Source organism: Urocitellus parryii, chromosome 3 (assembly GCF_045843805.1).
Source record: "Urocitellus parryii isolate mUroPar1 chromosome 3, mUroPar1.hap1, whole genome shotgun sequence".
NCBI classification, from domain to species: Eukaryota; Metazoa; Chordata; class Mammalia; order Rodentia; family Sciuridae; genus Urocitellus; species Urocitellus parryii.
In genome coordinates this window covers 195078226-195099423 of record NC_135533.1, presented here as the reverse complement: position 1 = coordinate 195099423, position 21198 = coordinate 195078226, and the positions used below count along the sequence as shown (strand labels likewise).

The 21198-nt window shown below is 39.2% G+C and overlaps 1 protein-coding gene across 1 annotated transcript in view; it reads left to right on the top strand.

The window, feature by feature from the left end:
• Scn11a (sodium voltage-gated channel alpha subunit 11) overlaps nt 1-21198 on the top strand; it is an 84847-nt gene that overhangs the window by 44303 nt on the left and 19346 nt on the right. The window contains exons 16-24 of the mRNA XM_077795667.1: nt 4365-4733; nt 6312-6743; nt 11669-11776; nt 12476-12593; nt 14313-14467; nt 17288-17461; nt 19921-20022; nt 20433-20687; nt 20847-20900. Coding sequence (XP_077651793.1) covers nt 4365-4733; nt 6312-6743; nt 11669-11776; nt 12476-12593; nt 14313-14467; nt 17288-17461; nt 19921-20022; nt 20433-20687; nt 20847-20900 — 1767 coding nt within the window. The remainder of the gene's footprint in view (nt 1-4364; nt 4734-6311; nt 6744-11668; nt 11777-12475; nt 12594-14312; nt 14468-17287; nt 17462-19920; nt 20023-20432; nt 20688-20846; nt 20901-21198) is intronic.

Below are 21198 nucleotides of genomic sequence, written 5' to 3'. Positions count from 1 at the left end.
CTGTTTCAGCGCTTGAAATTGACCTGTTTCAATTGTGTGTATCATCCTAATTCAATTTGGGCAAATCATTTGACTCTAAAAATTTGTTGATGCCTTTGATATTTTCTATTTTATTGGAGTGTAAGTTTTCAAGACAATTTCTAATTATCTTCTGTATTTCTGTAGTGTATGTTGTGATATTTCCTTTTTTCATCATGTATATTAGTAATTTTAGTTTTCTCTCTCCTTCTTTTCATTAGCATGGCTAAGGGTCTGTCAATTTTACTTATTTTTTTTCAAAGAACAAACTTTTTGTTCTGTCAATTTTTTTCCATTGTTTCTTTTGTTTTAATTTCATTGATTTCAGCTCTGATTTTAATTATTTCCTGTCTTCTACTGCTTTTGGTGTTGGCTTATTTTTCTTTTTCTAGGGCTTTGAGATTTAACGTTAAGTCATTTATTTGTTGATTTTTTTCTTCTTTTAAGGAATGAACTCCATGCAATGAACTTTCCTCTTAGAACTGCCTTCATAGTGTCCCAGAGATTTTCATATGTTTTATCTGTGTTCTCATTCACCTCTAAAATTTTTTAAATCTTCTCCTTGATGTCTTTTGCAACCCATTGTTCATTCATTAGCATACTATTTAGTCTCCAGGTGTTGGAGTAACTTTATTTCTTATTTTATCATTGATTTCTAATTTTATCCCACTATAATCTGATAGAATGCAGGGTAGTATCTTTACTTTTTTATATTTGCTAAGGGTTGCTTTGTGGCATAATTGTCTATTTTAGAGAAGGACCTATGTGCTACTGAGAAGAAAGTGTATTTGCTTGTTGAAGTATGAAATAATCTATATATGTCAGTTAAGTCTAAGTTATTGAGTTCTATAGTTTCTTTGTTCAGCTTTTATTTGGAAGATCTATCCAGTGGTGAAAGAAGTGTGTTAAAGTCACCCAAAATTATTGTGTTGTGGTCTATTTGACTCTTGAACTTTAGAAGAGTTTGTTGGATGTAGATGCTCCATTGTTTGGGACATATATATTTATAATTGTCAGGTCTTGTTGGTGTATGGTTCCCTTTAGCAGTATGTAGTGTCCTTCTTTATTCCTTTTGATTAACTTTAACTTGTTGTCTACTTTATTGATATGAGGATGGAAACCCCTGCTTGCTTCCATAGTCCATGAGAGTGGTATGATTTTTCCCAACCCTTCACTTTCAGTCTGTGGATGTCTTTTCCTATGAGATGAGTCTCTTAGAGGCAGAATATTGTTGTTGTTGTTGTTGTTTTAAAATCCAATCTGCTAGTCTATGTCTCTTGACTGATGAGCTTAGGCCATTAGCATTCAGAGTTATTATTGAGACATGATTTGTATTTGCAGCCATTTGTGTTTATTTTGATATTTAATGTGACTTAGTTTCTCCTCTGATTAGGTTTTCCTTTATCGTAATACCTCCCTCTGCTGATTTTCATCCTTGTTTTTCATTTCCCCTTTGTGAACTATTTTGCTGAGATGTTCTGTAATGCAGGTTTCCTAGTTGTAAATTCTTTTAACTTTTATTTATCATGGAAGGTTTTTATTTCATCATCAAATCTAAAGCTTAGTTTTGCTGGATATAAGATTCTTGGTTGGCATTCATTTTCTTTCAGAGCTTGGTACATGCTTTTCCTGGATTTCCTGGCTTTGAGGGTCTGCTGAGATAGAATCGGTCTCCCCCTATATGTGATCTGATTCCTCTCTCTTGTGGCTTTTAAGATTCTATCCTTATTCTGTATGTTAGACATTTTCATTATAATGTGCCTTAGTGTAGATCTGTTGTAATTTTGAACATGTGGTGTCCTGTAAGCCTCTTGTATTTGGTTTTCCAATTTATTCTTCATGCTTGGGAAAATCTCTGATATTATCTCATTGAAGAGATTGTGCATTCCTTTGGTTTGAAACTCTGTGCCTTCCTCTATCCCAATAACTCTCAGATTGGATCTTTTGATGCTGTCTCATAATTTTTAGATGTTCTTTTCATAGTTTCTTACTATCTTCACTGTGTGATCAACTTTATTTTCCAGATTGTACACTTTGTCTTCATTATCTGATGTTCTTTCTTCCAAGTAATTCAGTCTGTTGTTATGCTTTCTATTGAGATTTTATTTGGTTTACTGTATCCTTCATTTCAAGGATTTCTGACTGTTTTTTTTTCAGAGTCTCTATCTCTTTCTTGAAGTAATCTTTTGCTACCTGTATTTGCTCTCTTATCTCTTTGTTGGAGTGATCAATTTTTTCCTGTATTTGCTCATTTAGGTCATTCTTTAATTCACAGATCATTTTAATTATGAACCTTCTGAACTCCTTCTCTGACATGTCATCAACTTTAACTAAGTCACGTTAAATATCAAAATAAACACAAATGGCTGCGAATACAAATCATGTCTCAATAATAACTCTGAATGTTAATGGCCTAAGCTCACCAGTCGAAAGACATAGACTAGCAGATTGGATTTAAAAAAAAAACAACAACAACAATATTCTGCCTCCAAGAGACTCATCTCATACAAGAAAGACATCCACAGACTGTTATTGTAGTATCCTAATTTGTTTGGGGCACTTTCCTCCCTTGTTTTTCATGTTGTCTATGTGTCTTCCTTTCTTGCAGTTTGGATCCTGGACCTGGATCCCTTGCAAGTTGGTAAGGGCAGATCTGGTCTGGACCTGAGCTCCTGCAGTAGTCTGCGGGTCAAAAGGGGTGGTCCCATGCCAGAGGCTGGGCTCTGGCAGGTGTCTGCTGGTGGCAGGATGAATCTCAGGCCTACTGTGAGCCTGGGTCCCCATGCAGGCTTGTGTAGGCTGATCTGGGCTGGGCCTGCCCTCCCACGGTATTCTCCTGTTATCTTGTTAGATGTATAGCTTGCAAATATTTCCCCCTATTCTGTAGGTTGTCTCTTCACTCTGTTGATTGTTTTCTTCGATGTGCAAAAACTTTTTAGTTTGATGTAATCCTTTTGTTTTTTCTTTTGTTTCCTGTGCTTTGGAGGTCTTGTCCAAAAAATCCTTGCCCAATCCAATGTCCTAAAGTGTTTCCATGTTTGTTTGTTTGTTTTTTTCTGGTATTTTCATAGTTTCACATCTTACACTTAAGTCTTTAATTCAGTTTAGGTTGATGTTTGCATATCATGAGAGATATTCACCTAGTTTTATTCTTCTGCCTACAGGTATCCAATTTTTCCCTATAGCATTTATCGAAAAGATTGTCCTTCAGTTTGTGTTTTTAGCAGATTTGTCAAAGACCAATGGGCCATAGATGTATGGATTTACTTCTAGGTTCTCTTTTTCATTGGTCTGCTTTTATGCCAACACTTTGTTCTTTTGATTGCTAACTCTTCGCTGTATATTTTGAAATCAGGTAGTATAATGCTTCCTGCTTTGTTCTTTTTGCTCAGGATTGCCTTAACTCTTTTGAGTCTTTTGTGGTTTCATGCAAATTTTAGAATTATTCTTTCCAGTTCTGCAAAGAATATTATTGGTATTCTAATAGAGATTGCATTGAATTTCTAGATCATTTTAGGTAGTATAGACATTTTAACAATATTAATTCTTCCAATCCATGAACACAGGTTGACTTTCCATTTTTTTGTATCCTCTTCAATTCCTCTTATCAACATTTTAATAATTTACATGGTATAAATCTTTTAACACCTGGTTAAATTTATTCCTAGGTATTTTACTTATTTTTTGCAGCTATTGTAAATTGGATTGTTTCTTTGATTTTTTTTAAAAGATAATTTGCTATTGGTATTTAGAAACTCTACTAAGTTTTGTACATTGATTTTGTATCCTGTAACTTTTGTTCACTATTTCAAATAATTTTTTTTTTTGGTAGAGTGTTCTTAGATGTGCTTTTCTGTAGATACAATCATGTCATCTGCAAACAGTGACAGTTTGACTTCCTCCTTTCCAATTTGGATGTCCTTTATTTCTTTCCTTTGCCTGACTGCTCTGGCTAGTGCTTCTAGTACTACATTGAGAGTGGACATCCTTGTCTCAGGTATACGAAACAGGTAATGAGCTGGAATTGGCCCAGGGGCCTGAGGTTGCCGACATCTGGGTATCTTAGAATTCAAAAACATTCATTTTATATAATAAAATTTGTATGCTCAATTGTCATTCTAAACCTAAAATCTTTATCATTAAAGAAAATTAGAATGAAATACTTCTATTTTTAAATGACAAAGGGACAGGAAGTTGGTGCCCATGTTCAGGATAGATTTGACTTTGAAATAAGTTTTAAAGTCATCAGTGTTGTGATTTAGGAATATGTCGTTTGTTTTACAGATGAGCAGATGGAGTCTGTTCTTAACTGGATTTTCTTCCATTTTATTTTTTTTTCTTAACAGCTGAGGGTCTTCAAGTTAGCCAAATCCTGGCCAACTTTAAATACACTAATTAAGATAATTGGCCACTCTGTTGGAGCTCTTGGACATCTGACCGTGGTCCTGGCCATCGTGATCTTTATTTTCTCGGTAGTTGGCGTGCAGCTTTTCGGCTCTAAATTCTGTCGCCAAAAGAGTGCACACCTCTGTTCTGTCTCCGAAGACCCGTGTTTGCGGCGCTGGCACATGGGAGATTTTTACCACTCCTTCCTGGTGGTATTCCGCATCCTCTGTGGGGAATGGATCGAAAACATGTGGGCATGTATGCAAGAAGTTAACAAACCGATGTGCATTATTGTCTTTGTCTTGATATTGATCATAGGAAAGCTTGTGGTGAGTCTCAGATATTTTTTTTTTCCAAAAAGAGGGGTGGGGTGGGGAAAGTGGATATCTCTCAAATGTATTAGATCCTTTGACAACACTCTGCTCATGATAATCATAATTCTAAATAGAACACCAAGTACATCTTTAAAATCTTTCGAATTCGTTTTGAAGAAAGTAGAATAAACATGAAACAATTATCCTTGACAAAGGGCCCATGTTGACTGATGTTCCAATACCTCCTGTATTCCAGCTGATTATTCTAAGTCAGTCATATTCTCTTTGCCAGTTATTGGCTGAGTTAAGCGTTTGTGACTTAATTAGGTCTGTAAGAAGTAAAGAGATGTCCACAGGGGATATGTGGGAAAGATTTCTTGATATTACAAGTATATATGAGGGGACAAAAAAATTGGTCTCTTTGCTTCTTATGGGCCTTTTTCTGACTGTAACTTCTACAGACACTGTAAACTTCATGAGATTATGAGATCATGTAAGAACCTCTAACAAAGGAAGGTAGAACCGAGCACTGAGGAAGGTGGAGTGAAAAGAGAACAAATCCACCTTCATGTCAGAATTGGTCCCTAATCTATTTTCAAACGTCTTGTTGTGCTTATTATGTAAGCTGGCTTGAGACCATTCTGGGAAGCTGAAAGCACTGATGTTTATGGAGAGGCTAGTTAGGCACACATTGGTAAAGGTATAAAGAGACAGAAGATTCACAAAAAATCCTTGAGTGCACATTCTCCAGAATCCCGTTGAAGCTATCATACAAATATGATGATCTACACAAGATCTCTTTATCCCAAGTGCCTGATAAATGATGTTCATAGACAGTAATGATTCAGAAGTTCAGAAGAGCAGGATATCACTAATGGAAATGGGGAGAGAGCATCAAGAAAGGCTTTGAAGAGATATGGTACCTGAGAAGTCCACTTAAAAGGCAAGAGGACATACAGAGGAGAACTTGAACTGGAAGGTATATAAGTGTAAGCAAAAGCCAAGTAGGTAGATGTCCACTGATCTAAATTTAAAGTGATCTATGCTTCAAAGGAAGAGTTGCAGATTTGGTTCAGACCTCACTGGCTCATCCCTAATACCTCACTGAGGTTAGGGATGAACAGGGTCTAAAGAGACTATAAAAAAATACATCGTCTCCCAAAATGTGTGAATAGTAGAGAACTTCACAGAGGTTTGGGATACCGGATCCTTATTTCAGTGGGCAATTCCAGCAAAAATCCAAGCTTGTGGTTCAACTGACCCCTAAGTTCCATGTACCTTCTATTTTGCCACATGATGATTACCTCATCTCTTTTACCCTGGCCAGGGTTTGCACACACTTGTTGCTTCTATGTAGATTAGCTGGATTTGGCTCTTTGCATCCCTTAACTTCAAGTTCTCTTTTGTTTTATCATCTCCATGCCTTCCTCAATCTTTATTTTGTAGATGAACTTTGTTGGGAGAGAGCAGGACCCACAATTTTCATTTGACTCTTTAAATCTTGGGGGAAATGTTGTTCTGGAAATTCACTGTATCTTTGCATTTGCTAAAATTTCCATTCTCCTTATCCACCCGCCCCCACCCCCGCCTCAGGTGCTCAACCTCTTCATTGCTTTATTGCTCAATTCCTTCAGCAATGAAGAGAGATATGGAATCTCAGAAGGAGAGGCCAGGAAAACCAAAGTGCAGTTAGCCCTGGATCGGTTCTGCCGTGCTTTTTCTTTTGTGATTCACACTCTTGAACATTTCTGTTGCAAGCGATGCAAGAGGCATAACTTACCAAAGCTAAAAGAGATGACAGCAGACTCTGATGCAGAGAGCAAGGACATTATTCCTCTGGCTGCAGATATGAAAAGGGGGTCAGAAGCCCAGGAGGAATTTGGTGTACTAAACTCTGCACAAAAGACTTTCAGCCTTGGGTATGATAGGAGTTGGCTGGCCCCACTTGCAGAGGAAGAGAATGATGTTGAATATTCTGATAAAGATGATGCATCATCCATCACGCACTTGGAGGCTGAAAGACAGGTATGACTGAATTTTTACAAAGCTAGAATTACCACAAAACTCTTGTTGTGGTAACTGTTCTGAGCACCATGAAGGAATAATAAGAGTATAAAATGTAGTGCTGCTCTTTTGGACCCCTGTGCACATCCTAGGGCAGATTTCAGTCAGAGTCCTCCCCAGGTGGCACGACAGGAGGGGTCAGAAGAGTTCAGAGGGGAGTGATACCAGAATGGGCTGGAACAACAGCAAGAAAGTGCCTTTGGTTAAACCTGGTAAGAATGCAGCACTAGTATTGCCCCAAAAGTGAGGGAAGAAAGGGTGGAAAGTGAAGTAAATAATAATGATAAAAGAGACAGTTATGGGACCAAACTTGGTCTTCCAAGGGACCAGGCTTGTGCAGAAGTGGTGGGAGATGAAGGCTTTTGGTGGGCCTTGGTCTATTCAGCTGCTATAACAAAGTGTCACAGACTAGGGGGCTTCTAAACAACAGACATTCATTTCTCACAGTTCTGGAGGCTGAGAAATCCAACTTTGAGGGGCCAGGAGATTCAGGTCTGGTGAGGGTCAGTTTCCTGATTCATAAATGGCACCTTCTCACTGTGCCCTCTCATTGGTGACTCATAGGCACCAGGGTGCAAACAAGCTCCTGTGGACCTTTTAAAAATAAGGACACTAATCCCAGATTCCATAACTTGGCTATTCACAATAGCCAAGATAAACATGGCTATGAAGGTATCTCGACAGTATGATGACTTTGATTCCTTCAAATATATACTGAGGAGTGGTGTAGCTGAATCGTATGGTAGTTCCACTTTTAGAATTTTTGGGGAACTTCAATAATTATTTCCAGAGCATCTCCATTAATTTACATCTCACCAACGAAATAGAAGATCCCCCCCCCGTATCCTCTTCTAACATTTATTATTTGTAACCTTGATGAGTACCATTCTGCTTGGGATGAGATGAAATTTCAATGTAGTTTTTTTTTTAATATAGCTTTATTTATTTATTTTTATGTGATGCTGAGAATGAACCCAGTGCCTCACACATTTGAGGCAAGTGCTCTACCACTGAGCTACAGCTTCAGCCCTTAAGGTAGTTTTGATTCCATTTCCCTGATGACTAAAGATATTGAATTTTTTTTCATATAATAATTAGCCCCTTGTATTACTTCTTTTGAGAAGCATCTGTTCACTTCATTTGACCATTTATTAATTGGATTATTTTGGAGTTTGTATTTTGTTTGGGTTTGGGTTTTGGTACTGGGGATTGAAGCCAGGGGTGCTTAACCACTGAGCCACATCCTCAGCCCTTTTTATTTTATATTTGGAGACAGGGTTTCGCTAAGTTACTTAGGGCCTCACTAAGTTGCTGAGGTTGACTTTGTGCTTGTGATCCTCAAGCCACTGAGATTATAGGCATATGCCACTGCACCCAGCATTTTTTTTGAGTTATTTATATTTTGTGGTCATTAATCCTCTGTTGGAAGAGTAGCTGGCAAAGATTTTTCTCAAATTTTGTATGTTGTCTCTTCACTTTGTTAATTGTTTCCTTTGTGGTGCTGAAGCTTTTTAATTTGGCGTAATCCCATTTATCAATTCTTGCTATAATTTCCTGAGATATAAGAGTTCTATTTTTTATTAATTTATCTTCTTTTTTTCTCTGTGTTCTTTGGATTGCATATCTTTATTGACATCTTATAAGTTCACTGGTTCTTTCTTCTACTAATTCAAGTGTACTTTTGGTCCTTCTAATACATTTTTCATTTTAGTTATTGTGCTTTTCAATTCCAAAATTTGTTTGGTTCCTTTTAAAAAATTTAATTCATGTTTATTGATATTGTGTATTGAATTATAATTGTCATCATGGCATCTTCTATTTCTTTATGGATGACTTATTTTAATTCTTTAAACATATTTTTAATGGCTGTCTTGCGTTCTTTGTTAACTTGCCCTTTTCTGTGCAACTTCTGTTACCTGCCTTTTTCCTATGTATGGGTCACATTTTCCTGGTTTTTGCATTTTTAAAATTTTTGCTTAAAATTGGACATTTTAATTAACATGTTATAGCAACTCTATAACAAAGTTTCCATTCTCTTCTCTGTGCTTTATTTATTTGATGCCTTGGCTAAACTAGTATAGTGAAGGTCATTCCCTTCCCAAACCACAACTCTAAATACACACACACACACACACACACACTGCAAAGTTTTTGGCATCACTCCTCAGAGAGAACAACCCAGAATGTACACAGTCAGTCTAAGATGACAATTGTTTTAGCAGGGCTCTCTTTGATGCTCTGCTTCTATGATCTCTGTCAAGTCATCAGCCTCATTTGATATCACATCTGGATTTTAAGCTCAACTGATTTTTGCATAATTACTCTATTATCTTTAATGATGCCATCCGGCATGCATTGCTCAACATTGTAATCCACTTAAATGCAAGAAGAGATAGCATTTAAGGACACTCTTTTGAATTTTATTTTACCCCAAAAGATTCTTCTTGCATGCTTTCTCCACAGTTCTCTGTGGTTAATATGATGACCTCATTTATTGCCTCTAATCAAGAAAAACTATCAGCCTCTTCATATTTGCTTACTGCAGAATCTCCATTTCTCCATTGTTTTCAAGAATGCCCATAGGCCTGAACTTTCTCTCAAATAAAAGTCATTTTTGTTTTGTTTTGTTTTGTTTGTTTGCTTTTTATTGGTGGATTGCTTTGGAATTCTTTTTTATTATGGATCCCCTCACACCTTAGGAAAAATCTTGGAGTCACTATTCTAAGTACTTAACAGGGGCAATAGCTTTTCTTCTGGTCAGTTTTCTTTTTTCAGTAGACCTCCAAAGCCTCTGCTGGCCAGGCAAGATGAAGTGAGAATGATCAGGGTCCCAGTATTCTCAGGCTGCTCCTTCAACAGTCAAGTCTCTGTCCTGTGTGTGGGGGGCGCTGAACGGAAAAAGGGAGCTCACTTTTTGGCCACACTCACCAGGAATTTAGACTCTTCCACTGAAAGAGGAGATGAGAAGTACTGGTGACCTTAACTCCTGATAAGGTATTGTATCCCTTGATTAGGAGCTGAGGGTCAAGGAACCTTATAATCTTGGCTATACCTGCCTCACTTGGGTTGGGAGTCTGGAAGGAGAAAGCACCTCTTGGCTCCAATACTGTAGATAGACTTCTGCTGTCCTTACTGAATTTTAGTATGTTTTCTTAAATGAGTGTTTTGTCCTGTGCTGCATGCTCTCGGGACAATTTCCAGAGACTTCAAAAATTCTGAAGTTTTCACCACTTACAATTATTCCCTAGAGAGGAGGTTCACAGAGATCCTCATGTGTCATCAAGTGTGTGAAACTCTATGTATTTTTTTTCTTTTTCTTTCTTTCTTCCCCCCGCTCCCCGGAGCAGGGGGCGATATGGGGGATTGAATTCAGGGGCGCTCAATCATTGAGCTATATCCCAGCCCTATTTTGTATTTTATTTAGAGACAGGGTCTCACTGAGTTGCTTAATGCCCCACTGTTGCTGAGGCTGGCTTTTGAACTCTGGATCCTCCTGCCTCAGCCTCCCGAGCTACTGGTATTACAGGTGTGTGCCATGGCACCCGGCTGTATGTTTTTTTCTTAAAAATTAAATGCTAAACTTACTAATTTTAATGGTTCTTTTAATTTATTGCATTGCTTTCATATTTTCTCAAGTGCATTCACCTCAGTTTTTATTTTGGGGGAATTTGATTTTATGTTATATATTTTGGAACATTAGTTTGAAAGTTCATGTTTATTGAAAGAATCTGTCACTCTCTCTTACAGCTGAAGTTCTATGATTGTCTCCCATACATCCTCTGGGACATCCATTTCAGAACCATCTCTCTTATTACCAACCTGGGATTTTTTTCTAATAGTGACAGTAAGCATATTGCAGATCTGGTCACTGAACCAGTGGGTACTTTTGACCAGGTCTTATTTCTTAGGTTGTACTTCCTTTTTTCTCTTAGGTGAACAGCTGTCTATTATTGTAACTAGGAGCATTTGACACAGGTTTTTGTCGTTGTTGTTGTTATTGTTTTTAGCCTTCTTCCTTAATTGCAAGAACTTCATCCCAATAGTTTCACCCCTCAGTTTTAACCTCAGATAGAGCTCTGTTTCCTTTTCTTACATGAAGCATTTTTGGGCACCAGTACCTGTTGCTACGACTTTATATTTCTGTTTAGTGTCTGCTCTGTAAGTGTGTATACTCCTTTTTTTGGTGTGTAGGTATGTATGTATGTATATTTAAGGACATGCATACATGTGTATGCATATTTATATGTGTTATCACAAATGATCAAAGGGTAGATATAGTCTTAAATAATGGTCATATTTGCAGAAACCCTTCAATAGGATGAAATTCTTGCCTAAGCTGTGACTTCATGCATCCTTTTCAGATATACTCCCAGATTATTGAACCAAATTTATTTATATGTAGTTCTGTATTGCTGTAGTCTTCTTTATGCGTTTTGCTTCCTGTTTTGCTATGAAAACCCTCTCTGCCCCCAGAAGATAAAAAAAGATTATTTTCTAAATTTTTCTTCTCAGTGTTTTTGCTCATCTCTTTTTATATCAGACTATCACATGATTATAGGTTTTATTTTTACTATATAATGGCAATGAATATCAGTACCATTTATAATAATTTATTATATTATCTGAATTTTTTGGTGGGTATTTTGATTATGTAACTATTTTGATTATGTAACTTTGAAATTCAGTTTCAATTATCTGTTTTATCTAGTAGGTTTCCCAGAATTATTTCACATTGAGTTCTTCCAGGGGCAGTTCTTTAAAAGAGAGTAATGTCACAGACTATTCTCATGACACTCAAAAAGCTACGTAGAATTCAAACTCTTTTTTTTTTAATCTCAAAATGTCCAGAAAAAAATATTAATTTACTCTGGGCTTCTCTGTGACAGGCCTATGACCTTCACCAGGAAAAGCCTGCCATCCCAGGAGATCAAAGTGTGGAAATTGATGTGTTTCCTGAGGAAGAGGTTTATTTGGCTGTGCAAAATCCCAGAAAGGTAATTTTCTTTGGGAATTGTTAGAAGGAACATGTGACTCATCCACACACCTCCACAAGAGTCATTATGGAAAAATATCTAATGCAGAAAGAATCGCCAGAATTGAGTTTTAAGTAGAACATTTTTCAACTTTGCTACTATGACATTTAGGGCAGGACAATTCTTTATTATGGGATTTTTCTGTAAACTGTAGAATGTTTAGCAGGATCCTTGACCTGTCTTCACTAGATGCCCAGTAACATCCCCCACCTCTGTTTGGATGATTAAAAATGTCTTCAGACATTGTCAAAATGTCTCTTACAGGGCAACATGAACAAGAACCACTGGTCTGGGTCTACTGTTTCACAAATTGAGACAGATTAAAGTTAGAGTCTCAGCAGAATGGTCTTCTCATTACCTAGTTCCTAACTGGGATTAGGCAACCTTCAGGGAAGACTTTTTCCTCCCTACAAAAAAGACTCTTCCCGAGTCATCATATGCCTTGCTGTTCCTCAGCCATGGAGAGTAGTTAGTGAATTCTCTCCTGAAGTCAGGCTGATCAGAGCACTTAGGAAAGGACCTAACTCGACACCTTTCAGATCTAAAAGCCCTCACCTCATTGGTTTCTTCCCTAGCAAATCAATAATGAAGAATTAGATACTACCCTGGGGAAACAGGGTCTTGATAAATGACTTCCTCTTTCCTTTTTCTGATGCACAGAAGTCTGATGCCATCAGTATTCCATCAGAATGTAGCACTATAGATCTGCAGGAAGCCTTTGGATATTTATATAGAATTGTTCCCCAACAAAAACAACCAGAAAGATGTTTGCCTAAAGGTAAGTGGCCATATTCTTCATACAGTTCAAAAAGTCTTTGAATGGTATTTCTGATCTTTGTAGCTCTGTGGTTTTGGTAGTTGTCTTCCTTTTTCGTAGGGACAAAAGGAAAGACAAGGCATCCAGAGATTCTTGAGGCTATTATGGGGTCCATGCAGAGGGGATTTCAGGAAATTCTTGATTTGGTTGGGCTCCACTCACACAGCCCAACAAGAAGGACAAACACTCTAGAAAACTTCCCTAGAATGTCCACTGGTCAACACGTCTACCACATTACATAGTCCCTGGACATTCATTGTCAGAATATATTTGAGGTTGAAAACCAAGAGAAGAACTTGGCTATTTTGGTTATTACCTTCATCTCAGGATCCAGACTTCCTAAACTCAAATTCTAGCCCCTCCCCTTACTAGCCACGTGACTTGTTCAGTGTAGTTAACCTGTCTATGCCTCATTCATAAAATGGAGATAATAATGGCACCGACTGCAAAGGACTGTTGTATGAAATGAGTCGATGTAATTATATATTTGTATATCTAGTACAAGAAATAGAATATGGCCCAGATAATGGATCTGACAAGTATGGATCAATCAATAAACAAGTGATAACAAATTGATAAATGAATCTAAAAATTAAAAATTTCTCCATCCATTTGGAATTAAACTGGGTCTAGAAGGAACACCAAGAAGGGGTTTCTGATTTCTCTTCTGCATTGTTTGACAGCCCCCAAACTTCACAGGGGCCAGGCTGGGGATTTTCAAGAGACTATAGTTCTCTTAATTTTCATTTGGCCTGGTCATTGAAGAAGGTGCTGGATGGCAGCAGTGGAGATGGAGAAGAAAGGCAGATGCTAGAAGGACAGAGGAGTGGGATAAAAGATGGGAAGAAATAGTCTTTTAGGAAAATTAACCTACTGATGTTCTGAAAGATAGGGGGAGAAAACGGGCAGAGTAGGGAGACCTCATAGTGGCTTGGGAAGATGATGAGGAAAGGAGTGGAATGTTGGAATCACCATGAAGTTAGGATCATCAGAACTGGGAGAAGAGGAAGGAGAGACTAGGAGAGAAGCACAGTGTGATCCATGCTAAAGGTTTATGTGTGTTGGGACAAATGTTCAGCTCTTTGTAGACTTCTTGATAATTGATCCAGTTCTTTCACGTATGGCTTGGGTGGGTTCACGAAGCCTTTGGCTATCCTTACCTCATTTCTTTGGACACAATCTGTACATGAGTGCCAAATATATTATTTCATAATTAAACAACCCACAAAACCTCAGAAGCACACAATAATAAACATGTACCTGCACGATTCGGTTGATCTAGTCTGGGCATCTGTGTAATGTTGTATGGCTTTCCATGTGAATCGTGATATTGTCTGGAAATCCGCTAATCTAGTTTTAGCTCAACTGGGTCACAGGTCTCTACTCCACACGTCTATCATCCTCCTCCCAGAACCAATGGGTTAGCCTGAACATGCCTTCCTTATGGTGCAAGAGGGAAAGTGAAAACATACCCAGCCCAGGCTCAGCATTGGCACACCATGAAGTGCACTCCATGCTCTTGGCCATGGCTGAGTCCATTCAGGGGATTGGAAAGAGACTCTGTCTGCCTTGTCAGGCCACAAGGCAAGAGATGCCAATAGAGGGAGGAGTGACTATTCGGAGCTGTTAATGCAATTTACTAGAGCTCCTAATGCTAGTGCTTCTTCTGATCCCTTTCAGGTCTGCATTGCTTCTTTCCCTGCTGCAGGAAGGACAGGAGAAAGTCTCCCTGGGTCATTTGGTGGAACCTGCGGAAAACCTGCTACCAAATAGTGAAACACAGCTGGTTTGAGAGCTTTATTATCTTTGTGATTCTGCTGAGCAGTGGGACGCTGGTAAATTATCATGGTCTCGGTGTTGACATTGCATTTCAGGGCAGCTGGAAGAGCTGCACCGACGGGACCCTTCCTGAGTCTGTAGATGTGGGTAGACCAGGCAGAGGGGGGATCTTCACTGATGTACTTTTTAGAGTTTATCCTACGCCTGGGAAATCCTCAAGCCAAAAGTGCTTTTATCTGCGGGAAAAAATGAACCCAAACCAGCACCTTAACATGAGTCCAGGCCTGTCTATTTACTCCCAACCACCACCACCTTTTTTGGAGAATTTCTACTTCTGCTGTATCTACACATTTCCTACTCCAGATAGCAATTCTCCCATCCTCCCTTTTCCTGAGGATCATAGTTCTGCTTTCTAAAAGGAGGGGACCAGGAGACACTGCTAGATCCTTCTAGACCTAGGGTGGTAAGAGTCCCTGTGTGGCTTGAAATAACACTAATTCCACTTGCCTCCGAAGTCATAGAGTCATCATTTCCTTTCCCTCCTCTCTTCACACCTTCTGGTCCTTCTTGTACCCTCTCCAGCTCCTTCCTGGGAATCTCTCTTATCACTTACCCCCCACCTCCTTCTTCCTCCCTCATTCCCTCCCCTTCTATCTTGTGTCTTCCCTTTAAATGGCCACCATAGGGAACTAATAGCTTTTACAATTTGCTAGGCTAAGTGGACAGAGTCCTGGGTCCCCCTTCTTGATTTAGAGTGACAGATCATTTCACATTATCTAGCAAAAAGAAAAGACAAGGAAATGTCTTGTCCCCACATCCCGTGCCTTCTAGCTAATGCTTTATATCCATGTGATCTCTACGTGAAAAGAGATGAGAATATACCAGAGCTCACCAGGGACTGTGACATATAACCCCATTTAACTACTTACTGCAATGAAAATTATTTTTAGACAAAAACAAACAAACACCCAAATGTTTCTAGAACCACCCATTGAACTCCCTTGATTGATTTATATTGCTCGTCCATGGTCTAGGATTATCTGTAGTCTCCTGGTGATTACATGTCCATTGGCGATCTACACTTATTCCAACGTTGGGGTTTCTTTGGTTTTATTCTACAAATAGTACTTGGGCTACCCAGTGGGTAAACAAGTGCCATTGTCAGAAGGTCCTAGAGACACACTTATGGACATTGTGGAGAGACATTGTATAATCAGAGACCTAGCAGAGGTACACAATCCCAGTTCTCATCTGCCTTCAGGAGGCAATGCAGGCATCTGGGCAGAGCAATACTGAATATACAAAGCAGAGAGTGCCAGGAGACAGACCCAGCCCATTTCATTGTACATATTTGTAAAAAAATTGAAATATGAAGAACTTAATCCATTGCCAATGCATGTGGTCTATGAGCCAGCAGCATCAGCATCACCTGGAAGCTTAGAAATGCTGTCTTGGCCCTCTTTTAACCTCCAGAATCAGAACTTACCTTGTAAGGAATTCTCCAGGTGATCTGTGCTTGTTAAAATCTGAAAAGTTCTGGTTTGGGCATCTAAATAATAACGAGAGCCTGGATCATGACATGGGCTAGTTATAACTGAGCTCTGCTAATTCAGACTTGCTTACCAGTTTGATGCTAAGCTTCCAAAATGAGAGAGAAAATGAATCTATGACACTAATCAGATTTGTCTATCCTCAAGAGGCAAGCAGACAAATCCCTGACCTTCAGAAGCTTGGAGAGCAGTAAGGAAAATAAATGGCTCCATTATAGGCCAGATCATAAGCAGTGGGTGAAGTGGGACAGGTAGGGATTGGTACCTACCCCAGGCTTGTGGGAATAGGACAATTTCCTGTAGGAAATGACAGCTAAGCTCAGATCTCAAGGCTGAGATGGGGTTGGCAGGGCAAGGAAGAGATGGAAGGTTTCTCTAGTCAAAAACGCGTTTGGTAGCAGGAAGAGAGGCTGTTTTACCCTTTCACATTCTTTTTTCCCCCGGTGCTATAGACTTGTGTTCATGCCCAATAGCAGGGTTAAGTTCTCGCCTGCCTGAGCATTTTTCTGTGTCTTGGGCAGGTTTAATACTAGGCTCCCTTCTCTCCTTTCTTTCATTCTATGTATAGGCCAAAAGGACAGGTGGTATCCTAATTATATCAGAATCACACACATACTTCAGGTGAGGGAAATGTTTGGATGTAGCATGAAACAGGGTCTCTCTGAAAACCAGTATGTCTTGTTTTCATGATCACACTTAGTGAATGTTTAATATTTGAAGTGATTTATATTGGGAATTCAAGTCCAGAGCTGCTCAAATTTAGTGTGTCATGGCACATATAGAAAATGGTATTATTTGCAGGGAAAATTGGGTAAATGGCTAAGGCTGCTTGTTGGAGGAAATGACAGACTTCAGACCTGGGTCTCAAGTGTGGGCTTAGAGCATTTGGACTCAATACCATCAGCAATGGAGAGACACTGCATAAAGCCACTGAGAGGACTAGGAAGATGAAAGAGATGGTCTGTGCCATCAGGTGTTTCTGGAAAAGTTGAAAAGATACACTTGGCAAGCCCTGAAAAGATTAGGAAGTCCAGGAAATGGTGTGGTGATCCACTAGGAAGATGTTTTCTATTCTGGGGACTAGTGAAGAGAGACCATGGGACCCAGAGGGCAACAGAAGTATAGAAATGGCATTTTCCATTTTCATGTACTCAGGGATTTGATTCCATTGGAAAAAAAATCAACCTTAATTTCTTTTGAGCAAAACTGCATCACCAGGAGATGTGCTCGCTTTTATTCACAATAGCAAAAAAACCAAAAAGTAAGCAAGGAGTGTTTTGCAAATATTCAGCTTGGCCTATGGCTGCATGTGATTTTTTATTTCAGATATTTGAAGATGTTCACCTTGACAAGCGGCCACACGTCCGAGAAATACTAAATTATACTGACCATGTTTTCACATATATTTTCATCTTCGAGATGGGTCTGAAATGGGTGGCCTTTGGATTTGGGAAGTATTTCACCAGTGCCTGGTGCTGGCTCGATTTCATCATTGTGATTGTAAGTTTCCTATGTTTGTGACCGTTGCAGGTGGAGGTGGGTTGGGGAAGGGGACTATTGAGGATTTGCTTTTCCTGTGTGCCTCTCCAAATTATTTACTTGTTATCATTGCCTCCTCACAGTACTTGTAACTCAATGTTTTTTGTCCAGTGTAATTTCAGCCTTCCTTGTGCCCCACCTCTCATCCATGATACTTTCTATGCTCACCTTCCCAACCTTTAATGCCACTGGCTATTTCTTTATTTTTTAAAAAAATTTGTTACATATGACAGCAGAATGAATTACAATTAATATTATAGCACAATTTTTTTCATATACAGTACAATTTTTCATTTCTCTGGTTGTACACAAAGCAGAGTTACACCATTCGTGTCTTTATACATGTACTTAGGGTCATGATGTCCATCTCATTCCACTGTATTTCCTACCCCCATGGCCCCTCCCTCCACCTCCCTCCCCTTTTTCTCTTTGCCCAATTTAGAGTCCATCTAATCCTCCCACCCTCCCCTTATGAATCAGCATCCTTATGTCAGAGAAAACATTCAGCATTTGGTTTTGGGGATTGACAAACTTCAGTTAGCATTATGTTCTCCAGCTCCAACCATTTTACCTGTAAATGCCATGATTTGATTCTCTTTTAATGCTGAGTAATAAGCCATTGTGTATAGCATGAAGATAAAAGATAAAACTATTGGAAGACATCCCACTGAAGAATGCAGTAGATTGGGAAACACTGGGTATTTTCATGGATCTCATTGATGCTTCCAAATTTGATGGAACAGAGATGGGGGTGAGGTTCCAGGTGAAAGGTGATGAGTGTCCCTGTTGAAACACCTCTTCCCAGCAAGGAGGACAGTAATTTGGTAAAGCCAGATGAACAGCTAAGCTCTACCATCCTTCTCTCCCTCTGACTGGGGGCAAAGAAGGGGTACGTGGAGAGGTGCCTAATACTCCTTCAATAAGCAACGATATTTCAAGCAAGAAGTCCATTTAAAAAATTACACATAAACATTTGAAGTTGATGACAAATTTTAAAATCTTATCATTCTGTCATATTCACTAATTTCTCTTAATTTGAAAAGTTGCTATTACTGCAGTGTAGTTGGCAGGATGTGTGCAGAATGTTTTGGGTTAATAGCAAACTTTGACATTGGCTTAGTCAGGGGCATCATAACTCCCTGGCCAGCTGAGCAACTCCTTATTCTAGATGAACCTCAGAAGACTTTTCATGACTAATAAGAATGACTGAAGATCTGCAAGGAATCACCCTCAGCTTAAGTTCAGCAGACTGCTAAGTTTTCATTTTGTGTTCTTACCAGAGCTTTCCAACCCTCAGTCCTATGCCATAAGGGAAAAGTATTGGGGAGAGAAAAATGCTTTTTATTTCACAAAAAGGGGCTATTTGAGAAAGAAAAAAATTAGCAAACAAATTAGTTTTTCTTTATAACTTTTTATTTTTGATCTTAAACTTACTGAAAAGGTGCAAGAAATAGTATTAAGAACTCCTCCTACTCTTTCCCCAGCTTGACCAGTTAGCAATATTGTCACTCCTCGGTTTGCTACTCTCTTTCATTCTCTCTCTCCATTTTTTCTCTAAAATGCTTAAGATTGAGTTGCAAGCATCATGTCTCTTTACCTCGAAACCTGTCAACATGGGTTTCCTAACGAGGACATTGTCTGGCATAATCACAATACAATGCTCAAAGTTAGAAAATTCAGTATTGACCCATAAATAAAACCCACGTCTGTTTTCCAGTTTTGTCAGTTGTCAAAACAAGATTCTTTATGGTGAGTTCTTTCTACCCGTCCACCCTCTACCCCTGCCCCAATTCCATACTATTATATCACTGTCACGTCTCTTTGGTTTCCTATGATTCACAACAATTTCTCAACTTTTTTTTTCATCTTTCACTGGACAAATAATGTAAATGCATTATTCCAGCTTTTGTGGACCGTAGCTTTGCCAGACAAGGAGAAAAGTGGACTCTCCATCTGCACCTTCCCTTCCAGAACAGTCTGACAATAACAATTGTGCTCAGCCTCTCAGAAAGGGGGCTCTTTTTTTAAAAAATATATTTTTAAATTTGTTCTAATTAGTTATACATGACAGCAGACCGCGTTTTGACACATCATACATAAACGGAGTATGACTTCTCATTCATCTGGTTGTACATGATGTAGAGTTACGCAGGTCATGTCATTATATATGCACATAAGATAATAATGTCCAATTCATTCTACTATCATTCCAATCCCCATTTCCCCTCCCTCCCTTCACTCCCCTCTGTCTAATTCAAAGTACCTCTCTTCTCCCTCCATTGTGAATTAGGACCTGCATATCAGAGAAAACATTCAGCCTTTGATTCTTTGGGATTGATTTAAGACAGGGGCTCTTGAGCCTGTGCTGAACCCTGGGCAAGAGTTAGGAGCACTCACCAGTCAGGTTCTCCTCCCACCAGGTCTCCGTGGTCAGTCTCTTCACCGTAAATACGTGGAAGCCCCTTCGGACTCTACGAGCACTGAGACCTCTTCGAGCGCTGTCTCAGTTTGAAGGAATGAAGGTACATTCTCCAGGTGGATGGGTGGACATTTAGCTAACAGAGATATGGAGAGGAGCCCACAACTCCTTTGCAACTTGGGCTTTTCTTTGTGTTGCTAAGATTTTCTTGGGATTCTTCCTACCCAGTCCAGTGCTTAGAGTCTAAGTGGTGGAGAAAAGTCTGGGATACTCCCAAGAGATCTTCTGTGACAGTTGAGGTGGCTTCCCTTCAGGATCCTAGGGCAGCTGTCTTCTAAGTTTCTGAGCTCATCCTCAAGTTCTTCTCAGTGGAAACAGGAGCCAGGAGTAGAGCTTGTCAGACAGAGCTTCAAGAGAACCAGCCACACCCATCAGGCCCATCCTGAGATGATCAAGTGATAGGTGAGGCCTACACATTTGTTTATATTCTTCTTTTGTTTTATTTTCCTGAAGGTGGTGGTCAATGCTCTCATAGGGGCCATTCCGGCCATTCTCAACGTTTTGCTCGTTTGCCTGATTTTCTGGCTCATATTTTGTATCCTGGGAGTAAACTTCTTTTCTGGACATTTTGGAAGATGCATTAGTGGAAAAGATAAAAGCAAATATCTTCCTTATGTTGAGAACCGAAGTCAGTGTAATGAGACTTGGGTCAACCTGGAAGTCAACTTTGACAATGTGGGGATCGCTTACCTTGCTCTGTTGCAAGTGGTAAGTGCTGTTGGTGGATTTTTCACCCAGAGAAAACTTGTAAGAACTGTAAATATTTTTTTATAAAAACCTAGTGACTCCATTTAAAATGACAGAATCAGCTGTGTCTGTTGATGACAAGTCTGCAGTTGTATCCATGTTTCTTTGCTTCTGTTGTAGGCCACATATAAAGGCTGGCTGGACATCATGGAAGCAGCTGTTGATTCCAGAGGGGTGAGTTCCTGTTCCCCTATGTTCTAGAATGTTAGGGTCAAATGATGGATAGTCCAAAACTTCCTGCCTTAGAGTTTCCACAGCCAGAGAGCTCTCTGCCTTGTTTTCCTTGGGACAAAATTACGAAATACCAGTCTGATAAAACGGTATTCTAATCATGTCCAATCTGTATCTGAAATCCCAGTATTCTCTAAAGTCCAGTCTTCCTTCTCCATGGTGAATAAGGGAAGGCTGTTCATGTGAAGGTGGAGCCAGAAGCCATATGATCACAGGATGTCTTGATTTTTCTCTAATCTCT